At 34.0% G+C, this 13,243-nt stretch overlaps 6 protein-coding genes across 6 annotated transcripts; 3 read left to right on the forward strand and 3 right to left on the reverse strand.

Moving 5' to 3' along the window:
• Window positions 1-1,955: 1,955 nt before the first annotated feature.
• On the forward strand, window positions 1,956-3,373 carry TVAGG3_0420320 (phosphoglucosamine mutase family; the record flags this gene model as incomplete). The annotated part of the gene is made up of 1 exon (XM_001324397.2): window positions 1,973-3,373. The coding sequence occupies one exon, from the start codon at window positions 1,973-1,975 to the stop codon at window positions 3,371-3,373; it is 1,401 nt and encodes a 466-aa protein (XP_001324432.1).
• Window positions 3,374-3,859: 486 nt separating this feature from the next.
• TVAGG3_0420330 (actin 3 family) lies at window positions 3,860-5,013 on the reverse strand (the record flags this gene model as incomplete). Its single annotated transcript, XM_001324398.1, has 1 exon — window positions 3,911-5,008. The coding sequence occupies one exon, from the start codon at window positions 5,006-5,008 to the stop codon at window positions 3,911-3,913; it is 1,098 nt and encodes a 365-aa protein (XP_001324433.1).
• Window positions 5,014-5,874: 861 nt separating this feature from the next.
• TVAGG3_0420340 (positive regulation of cilium movement) lies at window positions 5,875-7,131 on the forward strand (the record flags this gene model as incomplete). Its single annotated transcript, XM_001324399.1, has 1 exon — window positions 5,875-7,131. The coding sequence occupies one exon, from the start codon at window positions 5,875-5,877 to the stop codon at window positions 7,129-7,131; it is 1,257 nt and encodes a 418-aa protein (XP_001324434.1).
• A 51-nt stretch (window positions 7,132-7,182) lies between these two features.
• TVAGG3_0420350 (nitrile biosynthetic process) lies at window positions 7,183-8,575 on the reverse strand (the record flags this gene model as incomplete). Its single annotated transcript, XM_001324400.1, has 1 exon — window positions 7,341-8,510. One exon carries the CDS (start codon window positions 8,508-8,510, stop codon window positions 7,341-7,343), a length of 1,170 nt encoding a protein of 389 aa, XP_001324435.1.
• An 810-nt stretch (window positions 8,576-9,385) lies between these two features.
• Window positions 9,386-9,976, reverse strand: TVAGG3_0420360 (uncharacterized protein; the record flags this gene model as incomplete). Its single annotated transcript, XM_001324401.1, has 1 exon — window positions 9,468-9,905. One exon carries the CDS (start codon window positions 9,903-9,905, stop codon window positions 9,468-9,470), a length of 438 nt encoding a protein of 145 aa, XP_001324436.1.
• A 200-nt stretch (window positions 9,977-10,176) lies between these two features.
• Window positions 10,177-13,227, forward strand: TVAGG3_0420370 (armadillo (ARM) repeat-containing protein family; the record flags this gene model as incomplete). The annotated part of the gene is made up of 1 exon (XM_001324402.1): window positions 10,177-13,227. One exon carries the CDS (start codon window positions 10,177-10,179, stop codon window positions 13,225-13,227), a length of 3,051 nt encoding a protein of 1,016 aa, XP_001324437.1.
• Window positions 13,228-13,243: the final 16 nt, after the last annotated feature.

A 13,243-nucleotide genomic window follows, 5' to 3' on the forward strand; every position in this document is an offset into this window, starting at 1 on the left:
TCTTTTCATATTTAACATTGCTTAATGAAGTTCTCTCATTATTGATGAATGCCCTCTTAGTATTGCAATTAAAGAAAATTCAATAGAAATTGTCAAATTATTAGTTGAGCATGGCGCAAATGTTAATTTGATACTTAATCTATTTCTTTTCATATCTATCATTGTTTTATCAAATTTTTATTCTTTTTACATTTATTATAGCATTATTACATTCTGTTTCTTTTCATATTTATTGTTGTTTTATGTAATTTTCCTTCTTTTCATGTTTATTATTGCTTTATGAATTTCATTTTCTTCACATATTTAACTTCATATTATTGCATTATATTTCTTTTCACATTTATCAATGTTTTGTGGTGTTTTCTCTCTTTTCATATTTATTACTGTTTTAAGATATTCTCATTCTTATCATGTATTTCATTGTTTTATATCATTTCATTTCTTTTCATATTCATCATTGTTTTATATCATTTCCTTTCTTTTCATATTAAACTTTGCCTTGTGAAATTTTCTTTCTTTTTCATGTTTATCATTGTTTAATGAAATTCTCTCTATTTTTAATAGATGTCCACTTAGTTTTGCAATCAACGAGAATTCAATGGAAATTGTCAAATTCTTAGTTGAACATGGTGCAGATGTTAACATTAAACTTATTCTCTTTCGTTTCATATTTATCATTACTTTATATGATTCTTTTTCATTTCATATTAATCATTGCTTTATATGATTATCCTTCTTTTCATATTTATTATAGTATTATTACATTCTTTTTCTTTTCATATTTATTGCTGTTTTATGCAATTCTCTTTCTTATTATACTTTTCATTGTTTTATAAAATTTTCTTTCTTTTCAAATATATTTTTGTTTTATAAAGTTCTATTTATAATATCAAATATCCTTTGGGAGCTACAATTACAGAAACTTCAAGAGATATTAAAAAATATTTACTCGAGCACGGGGTAACAATATGCAAAAACCAAGGATGCTACATAGCATAATTTAACAGTTATTAGAGTTTTATTTTAATGTGAGCACATTCAATTTTTTTAGAAAATTAATATCCAATGTTATTTACCTTTTATTGCCAGGTTCATTGATCTTTCAAAAATTCCAAATAGAATGTTAATTTCCAAGACATTTCTTGCATCGTTCATACATGATATTAAGAATAAATGTTAATTTTTCAATGTTTTTTGACATTTTTTTCAATGGAAAATAATCGTATGCCGGAAAATTTTCGATTACATGTAGGGCGTAAATTCAAGTTTAATATTGGGAAAAATTAAATTGTTACGTGGTTATTCTATAACATCCTTGGTATCAACTTTGTGAGTAATTGTTCCGCAATGCTAGTACTTTCTAATTTTATAATGTTCCTGATAGCAAAAAATTTGAATATCCGATAGTGTTGGGAAGCACCCGCATTTACATTGCTATCGATTCTATATCCCTATTCGAATCTCATATTTCTACCTATAACAACCCCAAAAATTTTAGCTAATTTATGAGGAGGCATTATTAATATGTAATTTTTGTATTCACATATCAAAATTGTTAATGCTATGACATATAACTTAATCATAACAGGCTTGCTGATTACTTAATGGAAGAAGAAGTATATATAGTTAATAATTCGTAAATTATGAGTCAACTTCCTTAAATTATCTTTAATAATACAAGATAATCACATCAAAGCTGTTATGACAGCCCAATATAAGACAATAAATTGTTGATACTTTTTTTTATCAAACTTGAGTTCAAATTGTTTGACTTATCATCTTTCTATGCTGCACGTGCTTAAATAGTCTAATAATTCCAAAATGTCATTTTCCTATAAATGACACTTTTTCGGCAAAGTTTTTTAATGTCTAAATAATCACATCCTTATTAATTTTTAAAGATATTTTAAAATGGCCAGACGATGGTTCTAATTCAATTTTTGTTATCTGATTTTTCTAAACATCACTCAAAATGAGTTCCTCTGAGACTCTCATGCTCACAATCTCCGGCATCCGCGGCGTGGTCGGTGATTCCCTTATACCAGAAGTTGTTGCCAAGTACGTTTCTGGATTTGCTGGTCTTCAGCTTACAAAGGGCAAAGGCAAACAAGTCATCTTAGGCTATGATACACGCCCAGCTGTTTCATGGATCAAGCAAGTTACAACAGGTGCTCTCATGGCATGCGGAATCGATGTCGTAGATATTGGCATTGTTCCAACACCAACAGTTCAACTTATGGTTCAGCAGTTCAAGGCATGTGGTGGTATCATCATCACAGCTTCTCACAACCCACAGCAGTGGTGTGGCCTCAAGTTTGTCGAATACACAGGCATCTTCCTTGATCAGCACAATTGCGACGAGATGTTCTCATGCAAGCACTCAAAGTATGCCACCTGGGACAAGCTTGGCACACTTACAAACTATCCAAACGCCATCCAAGACCATATCAACAACATCTTCGGCCAAAAGTTCATCGATGTCGAGAAGATCAAGAAGCAGCACTTCAAGGTTGCTGTCGATACAATCAATGGTGCTGGCTCACTCGCAATCCCAGTCATTCTCCGCCAACTCGGTTGCGAAGTTACAGAATTAAACACAGAACCAACAGGTTTATTCGCCCATACACCAGAGCCAATCCCAGAGAACCTTACACAGCTCGCTGAAGCCGTCAAGGGCCACGATATCGGTATCGCCGTTGACCCAGATTCAGATCGCTGCGTTCTCATCGGCGAAGATGGCAAACCACTCGTCGAAGAATACACACTTGCACTCGCTGTCAACTACGCTCTCAAGTACGGTGGCATCAAGACACCAGTTTGCCGCAACATTTCCACATCTCGCGCTGTCGACGACATCTGCAAGGAGAATGGCGTTACATGCTACGGAACACCAATCGGTGAAGTCAACGTCGCCATGAAGATGGTCGAAGTCGGCTCAGAGATCGGTGGAGAAGGAAATGGTGGTGTCATGCTCACTTCCTGCCACATTGGCCGTGATGCTCTTGTTGCAACAGCCATGGTCCTTCAGCTCTTCGCCGCTGAACGTGAGAAAGATCCAAAGATCACAATCTCACAGGTCAAGGGAGCTCTTCCACAATGGAGAATCTCCAAGAAGAAGATCCCAATGAAGGCAGGACAGAACGTTCCAAAGCTCATCGAGCAGTGGAAGGAGAATATGACAAAGACATACGGAGATGCAATCAAACTCAACGAGGCTGATGGTCTCAGAGTTGACCACGAGAACTGGTGGGTTCACGTAAGAAGATCTAACACAGAACCAATCGTTCGTGTTATTGGTGAAGCTCACACACAAGAGGAAGCTAATGAACTCTGCACAAAGGTTTACAACGAGTTCATGAATCTCATGAAATAAAAGAATTTACAAATTTTCTATTTAAAATTCAAAATCTTTGTGATTTTTTTCTTTTTTTTTTCGGAAATTGATTCATAATTAAGTGTTCACAGTCGAGAATATGTAAACTAATCATATTTAGCAATGCGTAAAAGGTTTAGAAGCATCTAATTTTATTGTCTTTTGTCAAAATCAAACATCCAGGACCAGATAAATTTATTTGATCCAGAAGATTGTGATATGTTAACATATAAGATGAGTGAGAATTATCTTCACTTCAAAGAATTCAGTGACTTCATATTTTGAATTTTGATTCTCACAGCTTAGTTTTTGAAATTTGTTAAAAATTGAATTTAGTTGCATTTATTTTCATTGAATATAATGGTAATACGAGTTAGCCATATCGCTGATTACCATATCATACTCATATCAATTAAAAATGAATTTTACATTGAGTCATAATCAAAAATATACATATTAAGAGAATGAATATGTAAATTCATCGAGCTAAGTATAAATATACCTTTATTAGTGATTAAAAATAATAAAAGAACAAAATCAGCAATAACATTTTCTATGGACAATAGAAACACCTTCTTCTGTGTATTCAGCTTTTTCAATAGACATTTGTGGGAATGCCTCAAGGGATGCAATGACGCTTCCTCCAAGCCAAACTGCATTTCGCCTTCCAGCAGTTGCAATAACGTTAACTTTCTCTGATGGTGGTGCGAGAGACACAATTTCCTTTTGGATACGTTCTGGAAGGCCACGGAACATTGTTGAACCACCAGCCAAAATGATATTACTAAATAAGGTACTCTGTATCTCTTTTTCACATTTGGTAATAGAGTTAAGAATGCCCTGGTGAACACTCTCGCATTTAGCACCCATTAATGATGGCTGGAAGAAGAATTCGGGACATGTGATTCTTTCTGTACCTAATTCAATAACAGAGCCATCAGGAAGTGTATATGGAAGTGGATCTTCCTTTTCCTGCAATGCTGTTGCGTAATCGAGAGCAACTTTACAAGCTCTTTCTTTAATTTGATTTGCTGTTGAAAGATCGACATTTTTGTCTTTCAATTTTTCGTAGAGATATTTTGTGAGATCATTTCCTGATACAGCGCTTTGAACTATTGTATGTGTAATTCCATAGCCTTCATAAACAGAAACTGTCTGAGATACACCTTCACCGGAGTCGTATACTATACCAGCTGTCTTACCTAAACTGAACAAAGCAAGAATAGGCTGCATTTGTGAATTATAGGCTTTTACGTTGAATGTTTCGAACATTATTTGCATTAGCTTCTCGCGATGGCTTCTCTGTGTAAGTGGTTTTTCTGTTACTAATACTGCATAGTCCTCTGGTACAAGATGGAGCTCATCATAAAATGAATGGCGCCAAATTCTTTCAATATCTTCCCAATTATTAATCACACCGTTTTCAATAGGGTGTTTAAGATTGAGTAAGTCCTTTTTTGCAACTGCTTCAAATCCAACAAAATAATCTTTATTTTGTCCACCAACCATCAATTGATCGGACTTTGGCGTACCAATAATTGAAGGGAAGATAGACTTTGGAGCTTCATTACCTGCAATGCCTACTTTGATAAAGCCTGAGCCATTATCAATAACAATCACAGGAGGAGAAGTCATCGAATAACGAGTTTTTATTGTAAAAAAAATTGTTTTTTGTAAACTTAGATTTTGAGATGGAGCTTTAGAGTACTATAATATGCTCCTTTCGATTATGAAATCATTACATCCACAAGCAAATTTTGAAAAATAGCTATCCATCCTAATTCAATTTTTACATTCTCTTTCAAATTCAACTTAGATAATCAAACAGTCTAAGAATACGTCAGTATAGCTTATATTCAGTTTGATATGACATGGTTACATAATATATCAATCAATTATCAAATTTATATATATGACTTCTTTTTATTCGGAATTCTCCATTGTTTCAAAGAGTATTACTGATGTTGATTCGGTAAACTCTAAAATTAAGATGAAATTTATGAAGTTCTATAATATGTTAAATATCTCACCATATAATAAGATATTACAGAACATACTATGGTAATATAGATTATTGCTGTGCCAAGTGTAAAAATTGAAATGAGGTATAGATATTGATTCAATCGAGATAGAGATTGACAATGATGCATGTATATACATTCAAATATCACAAATCTGCAGAAAGATGCAACATTAATTAATTCACTTACATTTTCAATTTGAAGTTTCAAAAACATTTTTCAAATTCTTGTTTAAAATCGTTTTATCTAACGTCAATTTTGAATGAGAGTTGGACCTATACAATATTAACCTTGTACATAAGAAGGATAATGACAATGTCATGTTGGAATTTGCAAAAGGATAATGACAATGCTTAGTGCTTCAAAATTTAAGGTTATAATGTATTTTATTCACTGCAGCGAGAAAAAATGTTCATCTGTATTTGCATTGAGATGTAGATAATTGATATCGTGAAGTTAGTTCATAATTTGAATTTCTGCATGACCGGAATTTATGCAACCATTGAGGGTGGTAAATTTCGGTCAATTATAGAAGCAATGATAGAAGCAGATGTATCTATAGAAGATAAAGAATCAACTGCAATGCTTGTCTGGCATGATTCTTTGAAAGAATGCGATTTTTTTGGACCTTTAAAGCCGTGGCAAGTTGTAAATAGAGTTCCAAGCATTAATATTCTTTGCAGAAAATGTCCCTATACTAGAGTAATCATGAGAATGCAGCCACATTTTCCAAATTTATACAATTTTCTTCCAAAATCGTTCATTTTACCAATTCAACTTAAAGATTTCCTTCACGATCTGCAAGTTTCTGGGAAAACTTATATTTACAAACCAGATGGCGGCTCTCTTGGTTGCGGAATTTCAATATTTAAGTCTGGCGATAAGTTTGAAGTGCCCCATATAGAGAAGCTAGCTGTTGTACAACAATATATCGACTCATACTTAATAGATGGAACAAAATTTGATTTAAGATTGTACGTTCTTATAGCTTCGTTAAATCCATTAAGAATTTACGTATATAGAAATGGACTAGCGCGCTTCTGCTCGGAAAAATTTGAAACAGGAACTACATTTAGTCAATTAACAAATGTTTCTCTAAATAGCGAGAACCCAGACTGTGATATATCAGAAATATCACAACTAGTGTCTGATATATTCCCTAGGATGGAAGCAATGGGTGTTGATATCAATGCTGTTTGGGAAAGAATTGATAATGCTATTGTTTCTACAATAATAGCAGCACATGAGTTCTTATCACGATCAGAAGAAGAATATTGTCCTAATGTGGGATATTCTCGATGCTTCCATTTGCTTGGATTTGATGTTTTGCTTGATAGAAATTTGAATCCTTGGATATTAGAAGTCAACAATCGTCCTTCTCTTGATTATTACAGAGGAAAAGAGAGAAGAATGAAAGTACGTGCAATAAGAGATGCAATAAAGATATGTTGCTCTTTACATCACGCACAAATGGCAATTGTTGCCAGAAAATGGGCTTGGAACAAAGATAGTTGGTCTACTTTTGTTAAAGAAACACCAAGCATAATAGAAAATATGGAAAAAACGAGGGCCGAAGTGGAACAAAACACTTTGTTCCATTTGGCTTATCCATCCAACCATCCAAACTCTAGTGAATGGGAAAAGGCATTGGAACTTACTAAGAAAATGCCTTTGGAATTATTACCTGGCCTGAAATTACCAGATAAAATTCTGAGTTCCTTAAAATCTGTTTTTTAATAAAATACTATCTATCGGAAACATTACTTAATCTGTTTTTAAACTTCATTTGATTCTCATCAAGTATAAAAAATCAAGATTAGAAATTATTTATTGATATCTCAATTTTATTATGCAAACATTAACAGAAAAGATGCAAATTCAACTTTAAAACAACACTACAATATAATATTTATTAATTAAAAGATAAATAAAAAAGAAACAACAAATTACATGGAATTTCGATTGTTCTTGAATTGAAGTATGCTACACATATCATCTCTATGATGTAAATGTGCAAGTGCATTCGAAATATTGATAATTGAAAGAGGGGGTGGAGCCAATTCTGGCAAACCTAATGTAAATATAATTTCTTGGGTTAGCGGTTCGTAAACGAGTGAGTAATTAGCTTTTCTGGGTATCAAAAACATGCCGAGTTCAGATATCATTCCATCTGATTGAGTAACCGATTCATTATCAGGAACAACATAAAATACAAACCAAGTAGCTTTCTCTAAGTCGCAGGCATAAAGAAGCGCATATTCTGATGCTGCTTTTCCGCCGAAAAATAAGGCAAAGTGATCAACCAAGGTCATTCCGGCTCCAATGGTTGAAAACGAAGGTTGTGATCCGTATGTTGGAATTTCTGTAATTGTATATTTGTCTGGATCGATTACAAGTAAATTGCTATTTTTACAACATCCGAAAGAGTAAATTCGATTGTTATATTTGATGAATGGAACGGCTGTTCGTCCTGTGATTGTTTGTTGAATTTGCTCCCAATGCATTGTTTTAAGATCAAGTACATTCAGTTCATTCGGCCACTGATCATTATATCCTCCCCAGACAAAGATCTTAGAATCGTGCATAAAGAAAATTGGTGTCATTCTTGGGCTCGGTTCGAGACCTGTTGTTTGAATGTGGTAGACGAATCCGGTTTCAAGATCGATTGAATGAAGTTCGGAGTAATAAACAGAGTCTGCAACGCCTCCGAAAACAATTATCTTGTTATCATTATAAAATGCACAGGCTCCTGTACGAGGTGATACAATTTCGCCAGAAAGATTTAATTGCGTCCATTTCTTTTGAACGCAATCTAGAGCCCATACATCATTTAATAATTCTTTTTTGTATGATGTACCGTAGCCAATGAATAAAGTGTGCATATCATCAGAATAACACGAAAAATGACCTGATCTTGGCGCAGGGCATACACAGTTAGGAACATATTGACTCCATATGCCGTGAAAACCACAGTGTATGATTTTAGTTTTAGATCTATTGTAGGTTTGCTGTTTTGCGTGAGGATCATGGAAATCACTTTGCTGGAGCCTTAATCTAGGACTTTGTAGAGGTAAGTATGGATCGAATTGAATGTGATTACTTGGAGCTGAACCCATTCAATATAATACTTTTTAACATTCAATTTGTATCGTTAGCTCAATTTTAAGCAACTATCAGTATTCGAAATAATAAATAGGAATTTCGAGCGAATAATTTTGAATGATTAAAATTTTCATAAAAAATTTTCGATCATCCTCGGAAATTCAAGTATAATGGTTAAATGAGATAATGGTAGATTATTGTATTGATATAAAAAATTTGTGATGCTCTCAAAATTCAATTACTGTCACATGATTTGATAGATGAAATACTTTCCCCATTTTGAAATGAAAAATACATTTACAACGGCCTATGAGTTGAAAAGTATGATCAGCCTATTCAACAAAGACAGTAAATCAAAGAAATGAACAATACACCTCAAGCAAATTAATTATGACAAATAATTGTTTAAATATCTCATAACATGCCATTCGTTTCTTTTCATATTTATGAAGTGAAGTTTCAATGTTTCATTTCCAATATATACTTCAATTTTTTTGCAAATCAACATTAAATTTACTGACTAATATTCTCTAATATTGCATACGAATTAAATTACAAACGATTTTATGCTTATATGCTCATATCAAATCAAAGAAACATGTGATTCTCAATATTTTTTTGAAATTAACTCAATATACTGCCTAAATTCATAATATAGCTCATTATATGTAATGCATATTGTATATATACTGAAATACATTTGACCATAAGGTTTCAAACTCATAAGAAAGATAGATATGAAATTACAGAAATGTTTTATCAAATAATCATATTAATAAGATATAACTGTTAAAGCAAAACTTCTAAACGTAACTCCAAGACATATATTTTATCTAAATTCTGATATTCTTTAAAAAAATATTGCTCTCTGAACGAAATATTATATACATTATGAAATGAGCATAAAAATCAAAAAGATTGGGTATGTAATAAGTAACAATTGATATTTATAACACTAATAATTATACAATTTAGGCTGTAGTTTGTGGTGATTCTTCTTTAGCATCTTCTTTAACATCTTCTTCTGCAGCATCGGAATTTTGTTGTATTTTTTCTGGTTGTGGCTGTATTTGAGGAAATACCCAACCAGGAGGCATATTTGTGCCTGGAGGAACTTGTGGCATGCCTTGAGGAATACCAAATTGCATCTGTGGTCCATAATATTGAGGAGGGTATGAAAATTGCGTAAATTGTCCGTATCCAGTTGGTAAATATTGATCTCCACGCATGAATCTCGGCGGATTTTGAGAGAGGAATCTTTCTTGAAGTTCGCGTTGTGGAACATTATGAGAGATATACCAAGCATAAGCGCAAATAAATAATGAAACAATCAATATAATAATTGTTATTAAAATTAAAAGAAATAATATAGTATTATCATCGGAAATGATACTTGAATTGCCTTTCATGGGAGCGTTCTTTTCTTTGAACCTCTGTATCTTAGAGAAACAGAATAATGGAAAAAATAAGAAAAACATTTCGTATTATTGAAAAGTAACGTAATTAATCGGAAAACGACAGAAATCCAAAGGAATTGACAAACAAACATTGTCAATAATTTATGAGTTTTGACGATTTTATTTTCAAAATTAGATTTAATCTAATACTTATAGTAAATCAATTTATTCAGGTTTCCAAAAATCTTCTGTCACTTTTATGAAGATTTTAGTCCTATCAAAAATGACTGAAGAATTGGCTCAACAGCTTGAAATATCCAAGTCACAGACTATTAGTCCGGAAGAAAGACTTGAAAGTACCAAATACTTGCAGTCAGTATACGAAACTCCTGATTCTACCTTTATTTTACTTGAAATTTTAACTGATCCGAAGTACCAAGAAATTCATAATGCCGCTGCTGTCGCAATGAATACTTGCATCAAAAACAACTACGAAAAACACTATTTGAACACAGAGCACGCACTTCAACTAAAGGCACAGATTCCTTTATTGATCCGCCAAAGCACAAACTACAATGTATCACGTTTGGTATGCTATGCTATACAATCAATACTTAAGTTTGACGCTGCAGAATGGCCAGAATTAAAAGATTTGATTCAATTTTGGTTACAAAATCAAAAACTCGCGTTGGCAGCTACTCTTCTTTCAAACATTGCAGAAGTGATACCAATTGAATCATTTGATCAGTACATGGATTTCATTATTGAAGGATTGAACTTATGCTTAGCAAATGGAGAGCTTCCGTTAGTTGACACAATTACTCCAGCATTACCACCGATCTTCCACACTTTTCCGGACGATGATCCCCATATTGCTCAGTTAATTCCAACCTTTAACCAAATTCTCGAATTTTTCATACAATCATTACTTCAAACAAAGTATGTTTGCCGTAAGACAGCATCTGCTATTGCAAACTGCTTCCTTTCTGGCAAACTCGCTTCAATTTCTCAAGAATGTTTCTCAGAACTACTTAACCTTGTATCTCAAGAAGATTTTTCACCAATAAACTACACCGTTGTGTTTATGATACTTGAATCAATGCTCGGATCAAGCGGAGACGTAATTGATGACATGATTCCAAATTTGGCCCAAGCAATCATCAATTGCGCATCAAAAGCAATCGATGAAGATGATTCCAGATTCATTGTCATCATAAGTGAAACAGCTTCTGGTGTTTATCCCGATTCATTCTTCAAAATTTTGTTTGACAACTTGAATTTTGATGATGAACATATAACGATATCAGCAATGGCAGTTGCCTTCTCCATTGAAACCAATATTGGCCCAATAATGTCAATCCTTTCCGATATTTTTTCATTTATTGAAAAATATTCAGTTTGTGAGATAGAAAAAGCAGCATTTTACACATTATTAGCTGCTACAGAGCTCGCAAACCAATTCACACTTGAACAAAGTGAACAAGCTTGTCAATTAGTGAAAATTTTACTTCCTTCATTACAATCGACCATTGACGATAACATTGAACAATCACTTAAAGCATTATCAGCCTGTTTCCACAGTTCAGCCCTTCCTGATTATATTTTTGGCCCATCATTTGAATCTGTCATTCCTCTTGTCCAATCTGAGAACAAAGAGGTTTCCCATGAAGCAGTTCATTGTGTGGCCATGATGATATACTCAGCAAGAGACGGAATCGAAACTTTTGCTGATGTTCTCATTCCGATCGTTTCTCAAGGCTGCCAGATCAGCGAAGATGAAGATCCGATTCTCAAGGCCGAATGTTTGGAGTCCGTCGCTATGATGATTCGTTTTTGTCCCGAAAAACTTGGAGATAATGCACAGTGGCTCATAGAATTGCTTCTTAAGATAGGAAATACACCCGATGACTACCTTAGAAGGAGTGTCGTCACATGCTTTGGCAATTTGGTCGAATGCTGCTGCCCTTATTTAGAAAATGTTGCTAATGAGCTCCATTCCTTCCTGGATTTCTGTTTCTACGTAAATGTAGAATCCCCTGATCCCGAAAATGATGACGAATCTTTAGTCAGAGAATCGGCAATCGAATGTTTAGATTCTGCTTTAAGAGTTGTCAGAATCTTATACAGAAAGATGCCTCAAATATGTCCAGAGGACCCACATCATTTCGTTGAAGGCGCTCTGATCCTTGGAAGAGACGCTCCATCTGATGTATTAGTTTTCCCGGCCATGGCTTGCGTTGCAGAAATTCTTGTAGTTACTAAAGATGAAAATGTAGCTAATGAACTCGCAACAGCGATCCAAAGTTGTTTGAGCGGAGAAAATCCTCTCGCCGCTGCAGGAGCCTTCCATTGCTTGAACATTTTAACTAAGAGACACTATGAAGGTATTGACCAATGGCTTCAATTCTCTCTTCCTTCTGCAATGCTCGCAGTTATCAAAAATCTTCCTTCCCAAACAGCGAACGCCAATGAATATGCTGATGAATGCGACTCTAGCGACTCAAGCGATGATGGCGAGTTGCTTATGGACTCAGAAAGAGAAATAATTGTCCGACCACTTTATAAATTCCTTGTATCCGCCGTCAGAAACTATCCACAATTAGTTGAAACTGATAAATTACTCAATAATACGATCAAAGCAGCAGGATGGGCAAGAAATAGAGCTAAAAATAATCCAGATGCAAACAAGACAGATTTGGAAGAAATCCAGAATATCTGTTCACTATTATTGTCTGTTTATGAGACATCGCAAAAGATTCCGACCGTTTTTAAGAAGAATATCATTAATGTTATTGTCAACGCAATATTAGACATTGATTTCACATTCTTCCCAACATCATTGGTCGCTGCAAGAGTAATTTTCGAAAGAGAGCCAAAAGCTATTGAAATTGAAAAATTCTCCGAAAAAATTATTGAAATTTTTGAGATCGAACCAGGCAGTGAAAGGTATTATTGGGCTACATCTGGATTGGCAACAGCATTCATCTGTTCTATGATGGATAAATCGAATGATTTCGATTATGAAACTTGGATTCCACCAATTCTCATGAGATTGCCACTTAGAGCCATGAATATGCCATACGATTTCATTTATTCTCATGTTGTCCGCATGACGACGATGGAAGTTGCAGAACCAAGTCAAATTTTCGCAATTTTCGCAAAAGTTTTATCAACATCACAGAGATCATTTGAAATGCTTAATTTATCTCAGGACACAATCAATGGCATGATTGCATTCACTAAGAACTTTGTTGTTCAAAACGGAGAACAAATTCTTTCTGAAGTTTTGTCATCTGAGCAAGAAATGGAAAGACTTATCGCAAGACTTGGCTAAATAGCATAATACTTAT

Source organism: Trichomonas vaginalis, chromosome V (assembly GCF_026262505.1).
Source record: "Trichomonas vaginalis G3 chromosome V, whole genome shotgun sequence".
Classification (NCBI taxonomy): domain Eukaryota; phylum Parabasalia; order Trichomonadida; family Trichomonadidae; genus Trichomonas; species Trichomonas vaginalis.